The following is a 14,200-nucleotide window of genomic DNA, read 5'->3' as shown; positions in this document are numbered from 1 at the left end:
GAACTTCCCCATGCGACACTGCGGGTGGAGATGGCTGTTTCAGCGGGGTGCCACCATAAGGGCAGGGCGCATTTCAGCAATTTCAACGGGGCACCGCTCTCTGACCATTTTGAAACAGTCCAGCGGAAGCACTATATATTAATAAGTCTACTGGAGCTTATAAATGGCATTACAGGAGCAGCCATGTTTTCACAAACCCTTTAATATACTAAAGAAAGAGAATATGGTATACTCTTCTCATCAATATTTGTCTACAATACCATTTTAATACCATCGTTCATCTGTTTTCCAGGTAAACTAATGCCATCTTCCATATCAGATGGCTTTTATTGCAAGAATAGTCTGTATTGAAAGTTTGCATCTTCCACCACCATTAATTAGCTTGTTGAACAAACTGCTGAAACATTCCCTCCTACTGACCAGCTGACCTAGCCTCTCCTGCAAAAGGGAACTCATTTGAAAGCCTGCACACACAGGCTTGCCTGCCACTGTTGCCTGCATGTCACCTGAAGCATGGAGTTAGAACTGGATTTGGACTTTTGACTACTTTCTAACAAAATGTAAAGCATCTCACAAACACCTCAGCACAGGCATGCTGTCATTCCACCTTCATTTACACTCCCCTGAGACTGGGTTCGGCTGCTGCCTCATGCTGCAGCCAAATCGAACTCCACAAACTGCCGGATGTGACGAGACCACACACTCGTGTGAAGGAGACGCTATGACTTTTTGCAGAACACACTATCATTTTTTAATTTCTGTTTAAGTTTAACATGGTTTTAATTTAAAATGCAGTCACGATTTATTCTTTCATTTTTCTCCACCTGGACGTTATACTTCTGCTACTTGCACACCCTTCCAGATGTAACCTACGCAGTGCGCCCCAGATGGCTGCCTCGGATAGCTTTCTTGGGCAGAATGAACAAACATGTGGATCTATTCATTCAGTGCATTTCATATTTCAAATGTTTCGGTCACCCAGAAATCTCACGCCTGAACTGCAGCACTGTTTGCTGTATTTCCTAATCACTGTTCTGTAAAATGTACTTCCAATGCATGATATACTGGTTTGCTATACCTCCACTAAAGTTCACCCTCCATGGGAAGGATGTACTATATGTGGATCTATTTTCACAGGGTATAGCATACTGCCACACATGTCAGTTTTCCCATCTATGCCTTGGATTCTTGTATGGCTTATCTCCCACAGTGCAACCTTCATAGTGCGCCCACCATGGCTGCCTCACCTGGTACACTCGTGGATGGGATGAAAAATACATGGATACATGGACCTGACTATTATGGTGGGACCTTACTCCTAGCGACAGGACGCTGCAACCACACCCATTTTGTGTCTTCTTATTCCACCCAGGGTAATCCTACGTAGTGCGCTCAAAACGGCTGCCTCATTTGGTACCTTTGTGGGTGGAATATTTAACCCATAGAAGTTAAGCACCAACCCTGCAATATGCTTATTGTGCTCTCTAGATTTCAGTTGATTTTAATTATCTCGGTGTGGTTTTCTACTGGTTTTTGTTTTTTGTTGGCAACCCAAATCCTTGTACAATGTACCATGTTTTCTGATGTATGTAAGTCCTATGCGAGAAAAGCGCTATATAAATAAAATTATTATTATTACAATACTTTGATGGCATATACAATTAAATAACATAGGCTTGTCTTTGTGAGGTGTTATTGCTATGGAATTTCCAGAGTGCTTTGGGTGAAAGGTTATTGGGTATTGAGCCTGTGCACTGACATTTTACATTATGGTTTTCACAGCATCCTACTGGTCAAAATGCTGGGGCTGAGGTCATTTGAACTGTTGTGACATTACTGCCCCTTGCCGCTGTGTACGAATTTGCCCGACTACACAGTACATTTCTGCAGACAAACATACAAAGTCCCCAAATATATCAGTTATCTGCTTGAACATCTTGATCTGCTGCAGAAGGATGAAAGTACATGGTGGTCATATAAAGTTAAATGAGAAATCCATCTTAAAATAATCTCTTTAATAAAGCTAATATTTTCCCATGAATGTGTTATAGATTTATTATTGTGAACCCCAGAAATTAAAGGAGCTTCTGTGAATCACATTAGCCACTTACGGTGCATCTCTTCAAAATGCAGTGCTATTAGGGGAATGAGTTACGATGGCTTCACAGCACTATGTGCAATGTTTGTTACAATAAACTATAAAATCAGATAATCCATTGCAAACATGCAATAAAAACAGATTTGTCTCTGTGACATAAAGCTAACTGTAGCCTGATTGCAATAGCTAGAGAGTGACTCACAATGATCAACACCTGCAGAGAAGGCAACACAAAACTAACAAATGGAATAAGTACAAGCCAAACAGTCCCAAGACTGCACAGTGTAATTTACACAAAGCAACCAAACTAAACAACATTATTCTACAGGAGGCTTGGCACGGCTTGATCCTCTTAACCAGTAGTTCTCAACCTCAACCCTGAATGCTGGATACACACTACACAATAAGAGTTATGGTAGACTTACCTTTGGACTCTATGGACCTTGAAGAAAAAAAAAAAAGTTACAGGGATACCATGGGGATAATGTGGTTGGAGTGATCAAGGCACCAAAACAGTTAAGCTTTCAGCTCCCAGGATGCCCAAGGTCGTCCTCCACATATATCCCGCCCCTGGCCACAGACATTCAGTTTTGTAAACAAGCCCAAGGCAGGAAAAGGAAAAAATGAGAAGGAAGAACAATCGTACACCAGAAACACTCAAAAAGACAGAAACAGTGACCGAAAGAAAAATTACCCAACGCAGCCAGGTGAGTCAGGGTGGGTGCCCTGTGGACCTTGAAGAAAAAGAGTTAACAAAGGCAAGTCTACCATAACTCTGATATTCTTTTTCAGGGTCCATAGGGATACCATGGGGATATCCTAAAGCAGTTCCCCTAAGGGTGGGGACGCTCCTGAGCAGAAAGGACAACCCACCGCCCAAAGGAAGAATCCTGAGAGGCAAAAGTATCAAAGGTGTTGAACCTAAGAAAAGTGTGGACAAAAGACCACATGGCTGCCTTGCACAATTGTTCAGCAGAGGCACCACGATGGAACGCCCACGATGGTCCCACAGACTGGGTAGAATGTGCTGTTGCCATGCTTGGAACGTAGAGATCAGACTGTGTGTAAACAAAAGAGCCAGAGGTTTGTTTGTTAGCTGGCCATCCTCGTTTGTGAAGACCATATAACACAAAAAGAGCATCTGATTTTCCAAAAGGCTGTACGATCCACATAGATACGGAGAGCATGAACCACATCCAGGGAGGCTTCTCCTACAGAAAAGTTTGAAGACTGTAAAGCTGGAACCACAATCTCTTCATTCACATGAAAATGGGACACTACCTTAGGAAGGTAACCAGTCCGTGTACGGAGAACAGCTCTATCCTGGTGAAAAATCAAAAAGGGGGAGCGACAAGACAGCGCTGCCAAATCAGACACTGCGTGCAGAAGAGATAGCGAGGACAAAAAAAAAAAAAAAAAGTGTCCTCGCTGTCAACCATTTCAAATCTACTGAGTCCAGAGGTTCAAATGAGGGAACTTGCAGTCCCTTGAGAACCATGGACAAATCCCAGGGTACCACCACAAAGGGTGGCTGAACTCAGAACACCCTGTAAAAGAGTTCTAACATCCGGCAAAAAAGCAATCTTTCGCTGAAACCAAACTGACAATGCAGAAACCTGAACTCTCAGGGTGGCCAGGCAGAGATAGAGGTCTAACCCAGCCTGGAGAAAAGAAAGTACCCGGGAAACCCTAAAAACCTTCGGGTCATACTTTCTGTGGGAACACCACTGACCAAAAGAATGCCAAACTCTGTAATAGATGTGAGCAGAGGACAGTTTTCGTGCCCCAAGCATCATTTGAAATCACAGTTCGTCCATGAATGCAGCTAAGGGGTCTCTGGTCCTGGACCAGTCCCTGGGGACCTTGTGATTGTGACGTAAGGCAGTGAGGCCTACCTCTGGTAGGCCACATTTGGTCACCAGGAGTTGAAAAAAACCTGGGTGAAGAGCCCAATCTCCGGCGTTTATGTCCTGACGACTTAGGAAGTCCGCTTCCCAGTTGAGGACTTCCAGCTATCTTGGCAATATTCATCCTGGAAGATGACGTTCTGCCCAGATCAGAATGTTAGTCACTTCCCTCATGACTGCGTGCCTCCTTGTTGAGATAGGCTACTGTGGTTGCGTTGTCGGACTGGATCTGGACCGGCCTGCCCTGCAGCAGGTCCTGTGCCATGATAAGTGCTTTGTATACTGCTCGAAGCTCCAGAATGTTTATGGGCAGATGACTTTCTTAATTTGTCCATCTTCCCTGAAAGGTGTGATGACTTGTCGGCACCCCCATCCGCAGAGAAGGGTGTCCGTGGGGAGGAGCACTCAATTTGGAAGCCAGAATGGGTGACCTTTGTCCAGATGATCCTTTTTTAGTCACCACGAGAGAGAGCCAAACCTCCGGAGTGAGAAGGATCCTCCGGGACCATATTAGATGATACTGTCCGTTCCAATGGGAGAGAATCAATTGTTGCAGAGGCTTGGAGAGGAACGGAGCATATTCCACCATGCTGAAGGTGGATACCATTGACCTCAAGACCTGTATCGCTGATAGAATGGATACCCTTCGATTGCATAGCAATTTGCGTACTTGCAATGATAGAACAGCAATCTTGTCCTCTGGCAGAAACACCCTTTGTGCCTGATAATCCAAAAGTGCCTCCAAATGTACCATCTGCTGTGTTGGAGACAAGGAAGATTTCTTCAAATTGATTATCCAGCCGTGCGTCTGTAGCCAGGCAATGGTCAGTTGGAGATGGTGCTGTAGAACAGCCGGAGACTGTGCCAATATCAGAAGGTCGCACAGGTATGGCAGTATTCTGATTCCTTGACGCCTGAGGTAGGCAGTCATCACCGCCATTATTTTGGTGAAGACCCGAGAGGCCGTTGATAGACCAAAAGGGCAATGCCTGAAATTGGTAATGTTGTTGCAGGACAGCAAACTGTAGAAATTGTTGGTGGGATAGCGTAATAGGCACATGCAGATACGCATCCTGAATGTCCAGGGAAGCCATAAAATCCTCAGGTTCCAGTGCCAACATAATTGAACGGAGAGTCTCCATACGGAACTTGGGTACAAGGATAAACTTGTTGAGGGTTTTCAGATTTAGAATAGGGCGATGAGAACCATTTGGTTTCTGAACAAAAACAGATTGGAATAACCTTTACCTTGTTGAACTACAGGAACCGGGATAATCACTCCTGCCTGCAGCAGGAAGTAAATGGCCTCCTGTAGCACCAAGGCCTTGATAGGCTCCGATGGGGGGGGGGGGGGGGGGGGGGGAGATGTACAAGAAAAAAAACTTCTCGGGAGGATGCCTCCAGAAAGTGAGAGCATACCTCAGAGACCAGTTCTCAGACCCAGGCATCTGTTGTTGTTTGATGCCAGTAGTCCGCAAATTGAAGAAGTCTGCCTCCCACCCTGGGATTCCCCAGTAGGAGGCCCACCCCATCATCCAGAGGATTTGTCATCAGGCTTAGAAGCTGGACGTCTGGCTGGCCAGGACCTTTTAGTTTGCGAGAGCTAGACGGCCAAGACAAAGACTGTCTTTTTTTTTTTTTCGAAAAAAACGAAAAAAAGACTGTCTAGACTGCGGTTGATGGCAGACCTGCAGATTTTGAAGCTGCCAGAGTATCCACTATCAAATCTAACTCTGCTCCAAAAACTATATTTCCCAAATAAGGTTTCCAGAGCCTTCTTTGACCCCGTATCGGCTATCCAGGACCTTAGCCAAAGGGCTCTACGAGCCATAGCAGAGGCTGCCGACACTTTAGTAGCTAGGAGCCCCGCATCTATTGCAGCTTCTCCCAAATAGGATGCAGATTCCCATATGTGGGAGATATATGTCAGCTGTTCTCTGGAAGCATTTGGTAGAGTATTCTCCAATGCCCCATCCATTCTTCAACAGCCTTGGATACCAAAGCCCCAGCCATAGCCGGCCGAATAACAGCCCCAGACAATGAAAATACTGCTTTAAAAGACATGTTTAATTTTCCTATCTGTAGAATCTTTAATAGAAGATGCTGACCGAATAGGCAACTTAGCACTCCTGACTAAATGCGTCACATGAGCATCCACAGTAGGAGGGATTTCCCACTTAGTACATTCAGTAGCTGGGAAAGGATACAAAAAGATGCTAATCTATTCACAACATGGAACCGTTTAAATTTTTAAGTTTTTAAGTTCAGTGAGCAGCTCAGATTTAGGAAGCTCAGTTTTTACCACCTTCTGGTGCTTAAAACACTGGAGCCTTCCGTCTAGGAGCCGGCTTATCATCCTGTATATTTAGGATTGATTTGACTGCCCTCACCAAAGAAGGGACATCCACTGTAGAAGGATGGTCCTCCTCTCTAGAGATAGACCCTGGAGAAGAACCCGGCGCATCACCCGATTCCTACGAAGAGGAGTCTGAATCTACATGCTGAGCAGACTGATAAAAAGATAACACCCGTTTAGGCGCCTTAGGGACTACCGGTCTGTTTGCAACAACCGACTGAGCCATATTCCGACTTGAGTGGGCATAAACATCCATCCAGGAAGAATATATAGGGAAAGCAAACATAGCATGCTGAAACTGCTGTGGGTATCCCATTAAAGGAGGCTGAGTGGGAGTAGCCAAATAATTCACTAGCTGCTTCATCACCTGAGACAAGGTTGACACCCAAGATGGCTCCTGTACAGGGGCTGGTAGACTGGACTGGTGAGGTAGTTCTTTATATCTATACAGGATGGTTTGTGTGCTGTCCTGAGGCGCCAAACAGGATTTACATGAAACCAGCACAGGGGCCTCCACCTCCTGTTTCCCTTTAAAAGGTAACAATGCAATGTAATACGACAGCCTTCACAAATAACTAGTAAATGTGAAGTACCAAGAAAAAACCAAAGGCAGCATCAGCACAGCAGCTAGCAATAAACGAAAAAGAAAAAAAAAAAGCCACATACAATGCATATGTAATGCCATGGACCCTAAAATCAACTACTCAAATGCCGGAAGCAAGGACTGCCACACACGATTCCCTGTAAGCGATTAATCGCCGTACTTGATTTCTCCGTGCGTCCGGTTGCAGTCTGGGCCCCGGCGTCGCCGCTGGCAAGCTCTGCCATGACCCGCCGAAATCACCAGAGACGTTATTGGTGTTGTACGGCGGTGGTGCGGTTCAGGAGTTATTATGCTCAGCACTGCTAACTCTAGAACATAAAAATAAAACATAAAATTAAAGCTTGGAACTGTCTGAGCAGTCCCCCTGTTACGAAGGTGCGTCTGAATCCTACCGCACCAAATGAACAACTGAATGAATGCCTGTGGCCAGGGGAAGGTTATAGGTGGAGGAGGACCTGGGGCATTCTGGGAGCTGAAAGCTTAACTGTTTGGTGCCTGGATCACTCCACCACATTATCCCCATGGTATCCCTGTGGATCCCTATGGACCCTGAAAAAGAAATGTGTGCACCCAGAGACGGCACGATGCGACAGCGCGATACATAGTGCCGTCCATACACACTGCGTGATGCAGTAGACGGCGGCGCAATGTGTAGTTCCATGCTGCATTTGGAAGCATGGAGTCATTCAACGCATCGTCCCATCTGCTGTGCTGCACAATGAATGACGCGTGTGCACAGGCTTACACACTATGCGATCTGCACAATATATCGATCCAATCAGTGTCGGAGCGATATATATCATGCAACTGATTGCGTAGTGTGTACCCAGCTACAACAGGTCATGTTTTAAAGGATTTCTGTCTGTGGAAGCAGGTGGGATAATTACTGACACAGCAAAATAGATTAATGCACATGTGCACGATGAAAGAAATCCACAAACATGGTCTGTTGGTGGTACTATAGCACAGTTTCTCAAACTCTGGGCCGTATTCAGCTATGGAAATAGAGTGAGATATCTCCCTCAACTGATCATCTTGGTGAAACAATGCTGCACTGCAGGTGGGGCAGATTTAAAATGTGCAGAGAGATTTAGATTTGGGAGGGAGGTGTCCAAACTGACATGTAAATTGTAGAGTAATAATAAAGCTGTGCAGTATTTGTGGGCTACATTCACAGTTAAGTGCTATTTCTCACTCTATTCCCAAAGCTGAATCAGGCCCTCTGTCCTCAAGACCCCAAACAGTGCATGTTTTTCATGTCTCCTCACAGAATCACAAGTGAAATAAGTAGCTCAACCTGTGGATCTTTTAAAATATGTCAGTGAGTAATGACTACACCTGTGCACCTGCCAGGAGACCTGGAAAATGTGAACTGTGTGGGGTCCTGAGGATAGAGTTTGAGAACCACTGCTCTAAACTAAAACTACCAACTCCAGTACCTTCATGTTCATTATTTAGCACCGCAATGTATATTATAGAGAATAGCTGCTTTACAAGCACTTTGAATAGGTAAGAAACATGACAGAAGATCATGGCATTTGTCTTTGTTGAAATGTAGATTGGGCATACATACATATATATATATACATATACACACACACATAGCGCCACAGGGTGTCTTACAAAGTACGTACGGAAAACCGCATTAAAAAAAAAAAAAGTGACTTATCCTTTATTTGTATGGCGCCACAAGGGTTCAGCAGTGATTTACAAAATACATAAACAAATAAGCAAAAACAAGAAAACAGCGACTTACAGTACAAGACTGCAAGACAAGTACATGTTTTATACACATTGCTGCATTAGCGGTTGTAACACTCAATTATGCAGCAGGGTGGCATAAACCAAGGGTTAGGTGCCATTGAGGAAGTATGGAGTATAAGATCGTATAATTAAGGGAAGGAAAAGCCCATGAGGAAAGAGGGACCTGCTCGTGAGAGCTTACATTCCAAAGGGGAGAGGCAGACAATAATGGAGTAAACATTGAGCATGATGGAGTGGGTTAGGATGAAAGCAGGATGGCTTTGGTGAATAAGTGGGCAGTACAGTGCCCATTTGAAGTTTTGTAGAGAGGTTGAGCGTATGATAGGGAGAGAATTCCAGAGGTTGGGGGGGCGGTTCAAACACCGGCAAACTCTTGGAGGCGGAAATGGAAGTAAGCAGTTGTCAGGAGAGGCGGCATTCATTTGAGGAGTGAAGAGGGTGGGCTTGAGTGTGAAGGGAGTTAAGATCAGAGATGTAAATCGGAGAGAATTGGATGTGGGCTTTGTAAGTGAACAGCTTGAATTGGGTTCTGATGGGGAAGTGGAGACAAGAGAGGGAAGGTAGCAGTAGTACGTTTGGAGAGGAAGATGAGCTGGGCAGCAGCATTGAGGACAGATTGAAGTGGAGAGGTGTGGCAGTCACGGAAGCCAGATAGGAGGAGATTACAGTAGTCCAATCTGGAGATGACCAGTGAGTGGAAGAGGTTCATAAGAGTATCCAGGGTGAGAAAGGGTCTGATGCTAGAAATATTTTTGAGATTGGAACGGCAGGACTGTGAAAGGTACCGTGGATCTGATTCAGACATGCTTGCAAGCGGCCGCTCGCACGCAGCCGATGTTGCCAGACCGCACATGCTTTGTTCTGCGCAAACTACTCTGAGCGATCGGAATCCGCTCGCTCGCCCAGCAAAGACAGCCCAGTGTAATGAGTGACAGGAGAGGCCGTTTGTGGGTGGTAACAGGGGCAGGACACTAATAACGGGGGAGTGGAGGTGCGAACGCAGGCATTCCTGTGTTTCAGAGGCGTGCATAATTATCAGCCAGCGTCTTAGTACACGTCACCTGCCTGTTTTTTTACACTGATGTCCTCGCAGTGCTTGTGGCAAGGTAAGGCAACCACAAGCCCTTCAGTTGGTCCTCGATGCACCAATGTTTTAATACACTTGCAGGAGATGACGTGCGCTAGTGGGCGTATCTACATACGCTAATGGGCGTCTATAGTGACAAAGTGATCGCTCGCCAACACAAAGTGGGCATGCTTATGCCTTTCCGAGCGAGCGCCTGCCATGCCGTCACTTAGCCGAATTTACATACACTGGGTGCGAGCGATCGCATCTAGCGAGCGGCTCTGAATGAGCTCCTGCATGTGTGGTTTGAAGGAGAGGGAGGAGTCAAGGATAACTCAAAGACAGCGTACTTGGGGGCTGGAGGAGATGATTATGGGGTGGGAAGATGTTCAGCTCAGTCTTAGACATGTTAGGTTTAAGAAAGCACTGGGACATCCAGGAAACGAAAACAGAGAGACGAGTGAGGAGAGAGGGGGAGAGGTCAGGGTAGGAAAGGTAGATTTGAGTGTCAACAGCATAGATGATATTCGAGGTCAAAAGAGCAGATTAGCTCACCTAAAGAGGATGTATAGAGGGAGACTAGGAGAGGTCCAGGAACAGAACCTTGGGAGATCCAAGTGAGGAGGGGGGGGGGGGCGCACTAATTGAGGAGACAGAAGGAATGGTAAGAAAGGTAGGAGGACAGCCAGGAGAGAGCAGTAATCACTTAGACAAAGGGTGTGGAGGATTTGCAAGAGGAAAGCGTGGTCAAAAGCAGAGAGGTCGTGGAGAATGAGCAGAGAGTAGTGGCAACAAATAGGTCATTGCTGACTTTCGTGAGGGCAGTTTCAGTGGAGTGGACTGGAGAGAAGCCAAACTGAAATAGGTCAAGCATGCACAACAAGTGCAAATGGGAGGTGTATACATCTTTTTAGTAGGACTAATAAGCCTTAAATACTGTTATATTACACAAGAGCTATTAGGAAGCAATAATTTCTCTTCACCCACACAGCATTCAATATTTGGTGGCAGGACCAGTTGGGCACACAGCACAAAACATTGCAAGACTTGGACAAGGTTTGTAAACATTGCTGCATCAGTAGTCATAATAACCGAAGAAGAAGCAGGGCGACAGAACCCATAAGCTTGAAGCTGTTGTAGGCAGTAGGGAGGAGATGATGGTATAAGTGAGGGAAGAAAATGCACAGGAGAGAAAAGGGCCCTGCTCGTCAGAGCTTACAATCTAAGGGGAGTGGCAGACAGACAGGGGTGACACACAGGGAAGAGACTGCATACTACTACATAAATATTTGTTTTTTTTTTGCCTGGTAGAATTTAAATCAGAGATAAAATATGCTTTACAATAAATACTTACAAAACAATTGGGGTGATTGTGAGAAACTTGCGAGAAGAAGTGAATTGGATACCATAGTCCATCTGCTCCCAGTGAGTGAGGAGCCGTGCTTTACCCTGGTCAGGGGTCTCAAATGGAGTGCCCTTTACAGTGTGCAGGAAGAGGTACATTACCTGGCAGGAGAAGTCAAACAGAATACGAGAGCATTATTATTGCACTAAATGTAGCATGTACGTTCTATAGAAAACAAGAATAAAATAAAGCAAGAAACAAGAGAATACAAAAGCAACCCATTAACCAATTACCCCCAAAGAGTGTGCCTTTTCTTTTAGAAAAAAAAAAATAGCTTGTACAGCACTTCAAATAGAGTTAGTAGCCAAACTCCTGGAACAGCGGTTTCCTTGCTGCTGTGCTTTGACTTTTGGAACTGAAAGGAGGCAATGCCTCTACTGAATTTATTTAAACACAGAAGCCTCTGGCAGAGGCAGACACCTGGTGGATATCTGCAGTCAGCTTGTTTATAGGCAGTTTATGTGGCCCCTCCACTGGATCAGTTCCCATGAATTGAAGATACATTTTGTAAATAATTTTACAGTTAATATTTATCTTAGAGTGCCAACAGTTCATTTAGTACATTAACTTTTAAGACGCAGTAGCACTGGACATTTAAAGTAACATATATGCAAACATGGAAGGGCGGGGTGGGAAAGGGTGTCCCTGCTACATAAAGTGACTGCTTAAGCCCAACCCAAAGAAAAAACATAAGTGCTAGATACACTTTGTATGAAGTATCAATTGATTACAAATAGGATCCATTTGCCTTGACTGAGAAAATAATATGAGATATGGTAAGAACTTACCTTTGTTATCTCTATTTCTACGAAGTCCATAGGGTTCCACAGGATACCTTGGGGTATAGGTGTGACGTCAGTCATCGGGCACCATAGAGTTAAGCTTTCAGCCTCCCAGGATGCACTAGGGTCACCCTCCTATACCCTGCCCCCGAGCCAAGGCACCTCAGTTAGTTACCAAGCCATAGGCCGGAGGAGGAGAAGGAAGAGAGAGAAGAAAGATCTGGACACACACAAGAATCACACTCTCACCAGAAGGAGACAGGAAAACCGGTGACCAGACCAAAGCCCATCTGCAGCACAGGTGCGACAGGGCGGGAGTCCTGTGGAACCCTAAGGACTTCGTAGAAATAGAGATAAAGATAAGTTCTTACCATATCTCATATTTTCTACTTCAGGGTCCATATGGTATCCACAGGATACCTTGGGGATGTCCCAAAGCAGTATCCTTTAAGGGTGGGGACGCTCCTGTGCTGAAAGGAGAATCCGCAGTAGCGCAACGGTCAGGTCCAAGTGGCGCAGAAGGAGCTCCGGAGATCCTGCCACTAATAAAAGGTCGTCCAAGTACGGCAACATGCGGACTCCCTGCAGCCGCAGAGAAGCCGCCATGACCGCCATCACCTTGGTGAACACACGCGGTGCTGTCGCCAGGCCAAAAGGCAACGCCCGAAACTGAAAGTGGTCGCTGCGGATTGCAAACCTGAGGAACTGTTGATGGCGCAAAAGGATAGGGACATGCAGGTAAGCGTCCTGTATGTCCAATGACACCATGTAGTCCCCAGGTTCCAGCGCCAGAATGATGGACCGTAGGGTCTCCATCCGAAACTTCGGCACCCGCAAAGACTTGTTGAGAGCTTTGAGGTTGAGAATCGGACGATACGACCCATTGGGTTTCTGCACCAAAAAGAGATTGGAATAGAAACCCTGGCCCCTCTGGGAGAATGGAACAGGAACTATAACTCCAGCCTGGAGCATAGTGTGCAAGACCTTCCGCAGCTCCATGGCCTTGTTCCGGTCTGATGGCAGACCAGTGGTGAAAAATCGAGCCGGGGGTCTGTGCCGGAAAGAGAGGGCGTACCCGTGAGAAACCACCTCGAGAACCCAAGTGTCTGTCGTGGTGACCGACCAACACTGGGCGAACTGCAGCAGGCGGCCTCCCACTTTGGGATCCCCAAAAGGGAGGCCCGGACCGTCAGGCCGCAGGCTTGTCATCTGGCTTAGGGGCCGGACGTCTGGTACTCCATGCCTGCTTCCGGGGCTTGGCCGATTTCTTGGGACCAGCCTGTCGGGGAAAAGACTGTGGTTTGGGCCTGCCCTGGGCCCTATAAGACCGAAAGGATGATGGTCCTTAACCAGAAGGAACAGCGGCCGACGGGAGACATGCCGATTTGGCTGCCGCCAGCGTGGCCACAATCTTGTCCAGATCTGGACCGAAGAGAACTTCTCCGTTAAAGGGCAATGGAGAAGGGCAATCAGCGTCCGCCTTCCAGGATCGCAACCACAAGGTGCGACGAGCAGCCACCGCTGCTGAAGAAATTCGAGACACCAGGGTACTAATGTTTAAGGCCGCCTCGTTGATATAAGTGGCCGAATCACGGAGCTTACCAATCAACTCCGCCTGTTCAGCCGGTATCGAAGGACGCCTCCAACGAATCCGCCCAGCGCTCCATAGCTCTGGCAACCCAGAAAATGGCCATAGCCGGCCGCGCTGCCCCCCCCCCCCGCAAGGGAATAAGCGGACTTCAGGCAGATCTCCACCTTGCGGTCCGTAGCATCCTTAAGGGAGGACATGGATGGCATTGGTAATGTGGCACTACGGACAAGACGTGTCACGTGAGAATCCACCTGTGGAGGGGATTCCCACTTAGCAAAATAGTTATCCGCGAACGGATAAGCCACCGCCAGGTGCCTCTGCGGCTGGTATCGCTTGCCAGGCTGTTTCCACGCCTCCTCTAAATGGTCCACCAACTGACCCGAAAGAGGAAAGACTGTGGCGTCACCCTTCACAGCCTTAAAAAAGGCATACTTGGATTTAGCCGCTGGGGGAACTTCGTCCTCAATCACCAAGGCTGTGCAGACTGCCCGAATAAGTCCAGGAATATACACCTTGGACCTAGCGTCTGCGTCCTTAGTATGGAGAGGTTCCTGATCGTAAGGATCCAGAATCTCCCCATCATCAGACGTCCCTTCGTCATCCTCATAAGGAGCCGACAGAGACGCC

The 14,200-nt window shown here is 46.6% G+C and overlaps 1 protein-coding gene across 1 annotated transcript in view; it reads right to left on the bottom strand.

Annotated features, from left to right (window-relative positions):
- Nucleotides 1–14,200, bottom strand: part of ORMDL2 (ORMDL sphingolipid biosynthesis regulator 2) — a 36,046-nt gene that overhangs the window by 12,117 nt on the left and 9,729 nt on the right. The window contains exon 3 of the mRNA XM_088473090.1: nt 11,150–11,301. Coding sequence (XP_088329216.1) covers nt 11,150–11,301 — 152 coding nt within the window. The remainder of the gene's footprint in view (nt 1–11,149; nt 11,302–14,200) is intronic.

This window comes from Taudactylus pleione, unplaced genomic scaffold, assembly GCF_031769625.1.
Source record: "Taudactylus pleione unplaced genomic scaffold, aTauple2 ptg000130l, whole genome shotgun sequence".
Taxonomy (NCBI): domain Eukaryota; kingdom Metazoa; phylum Chordata; class Amphibia; order Anura; family Myobatrachidae; genus Taudactylus; species Taudactylus pleione.
Note: the sequence above shows the minus strand (reverse complement) of the source record. Positions and strands in the feature narration are given on the sequence as shown.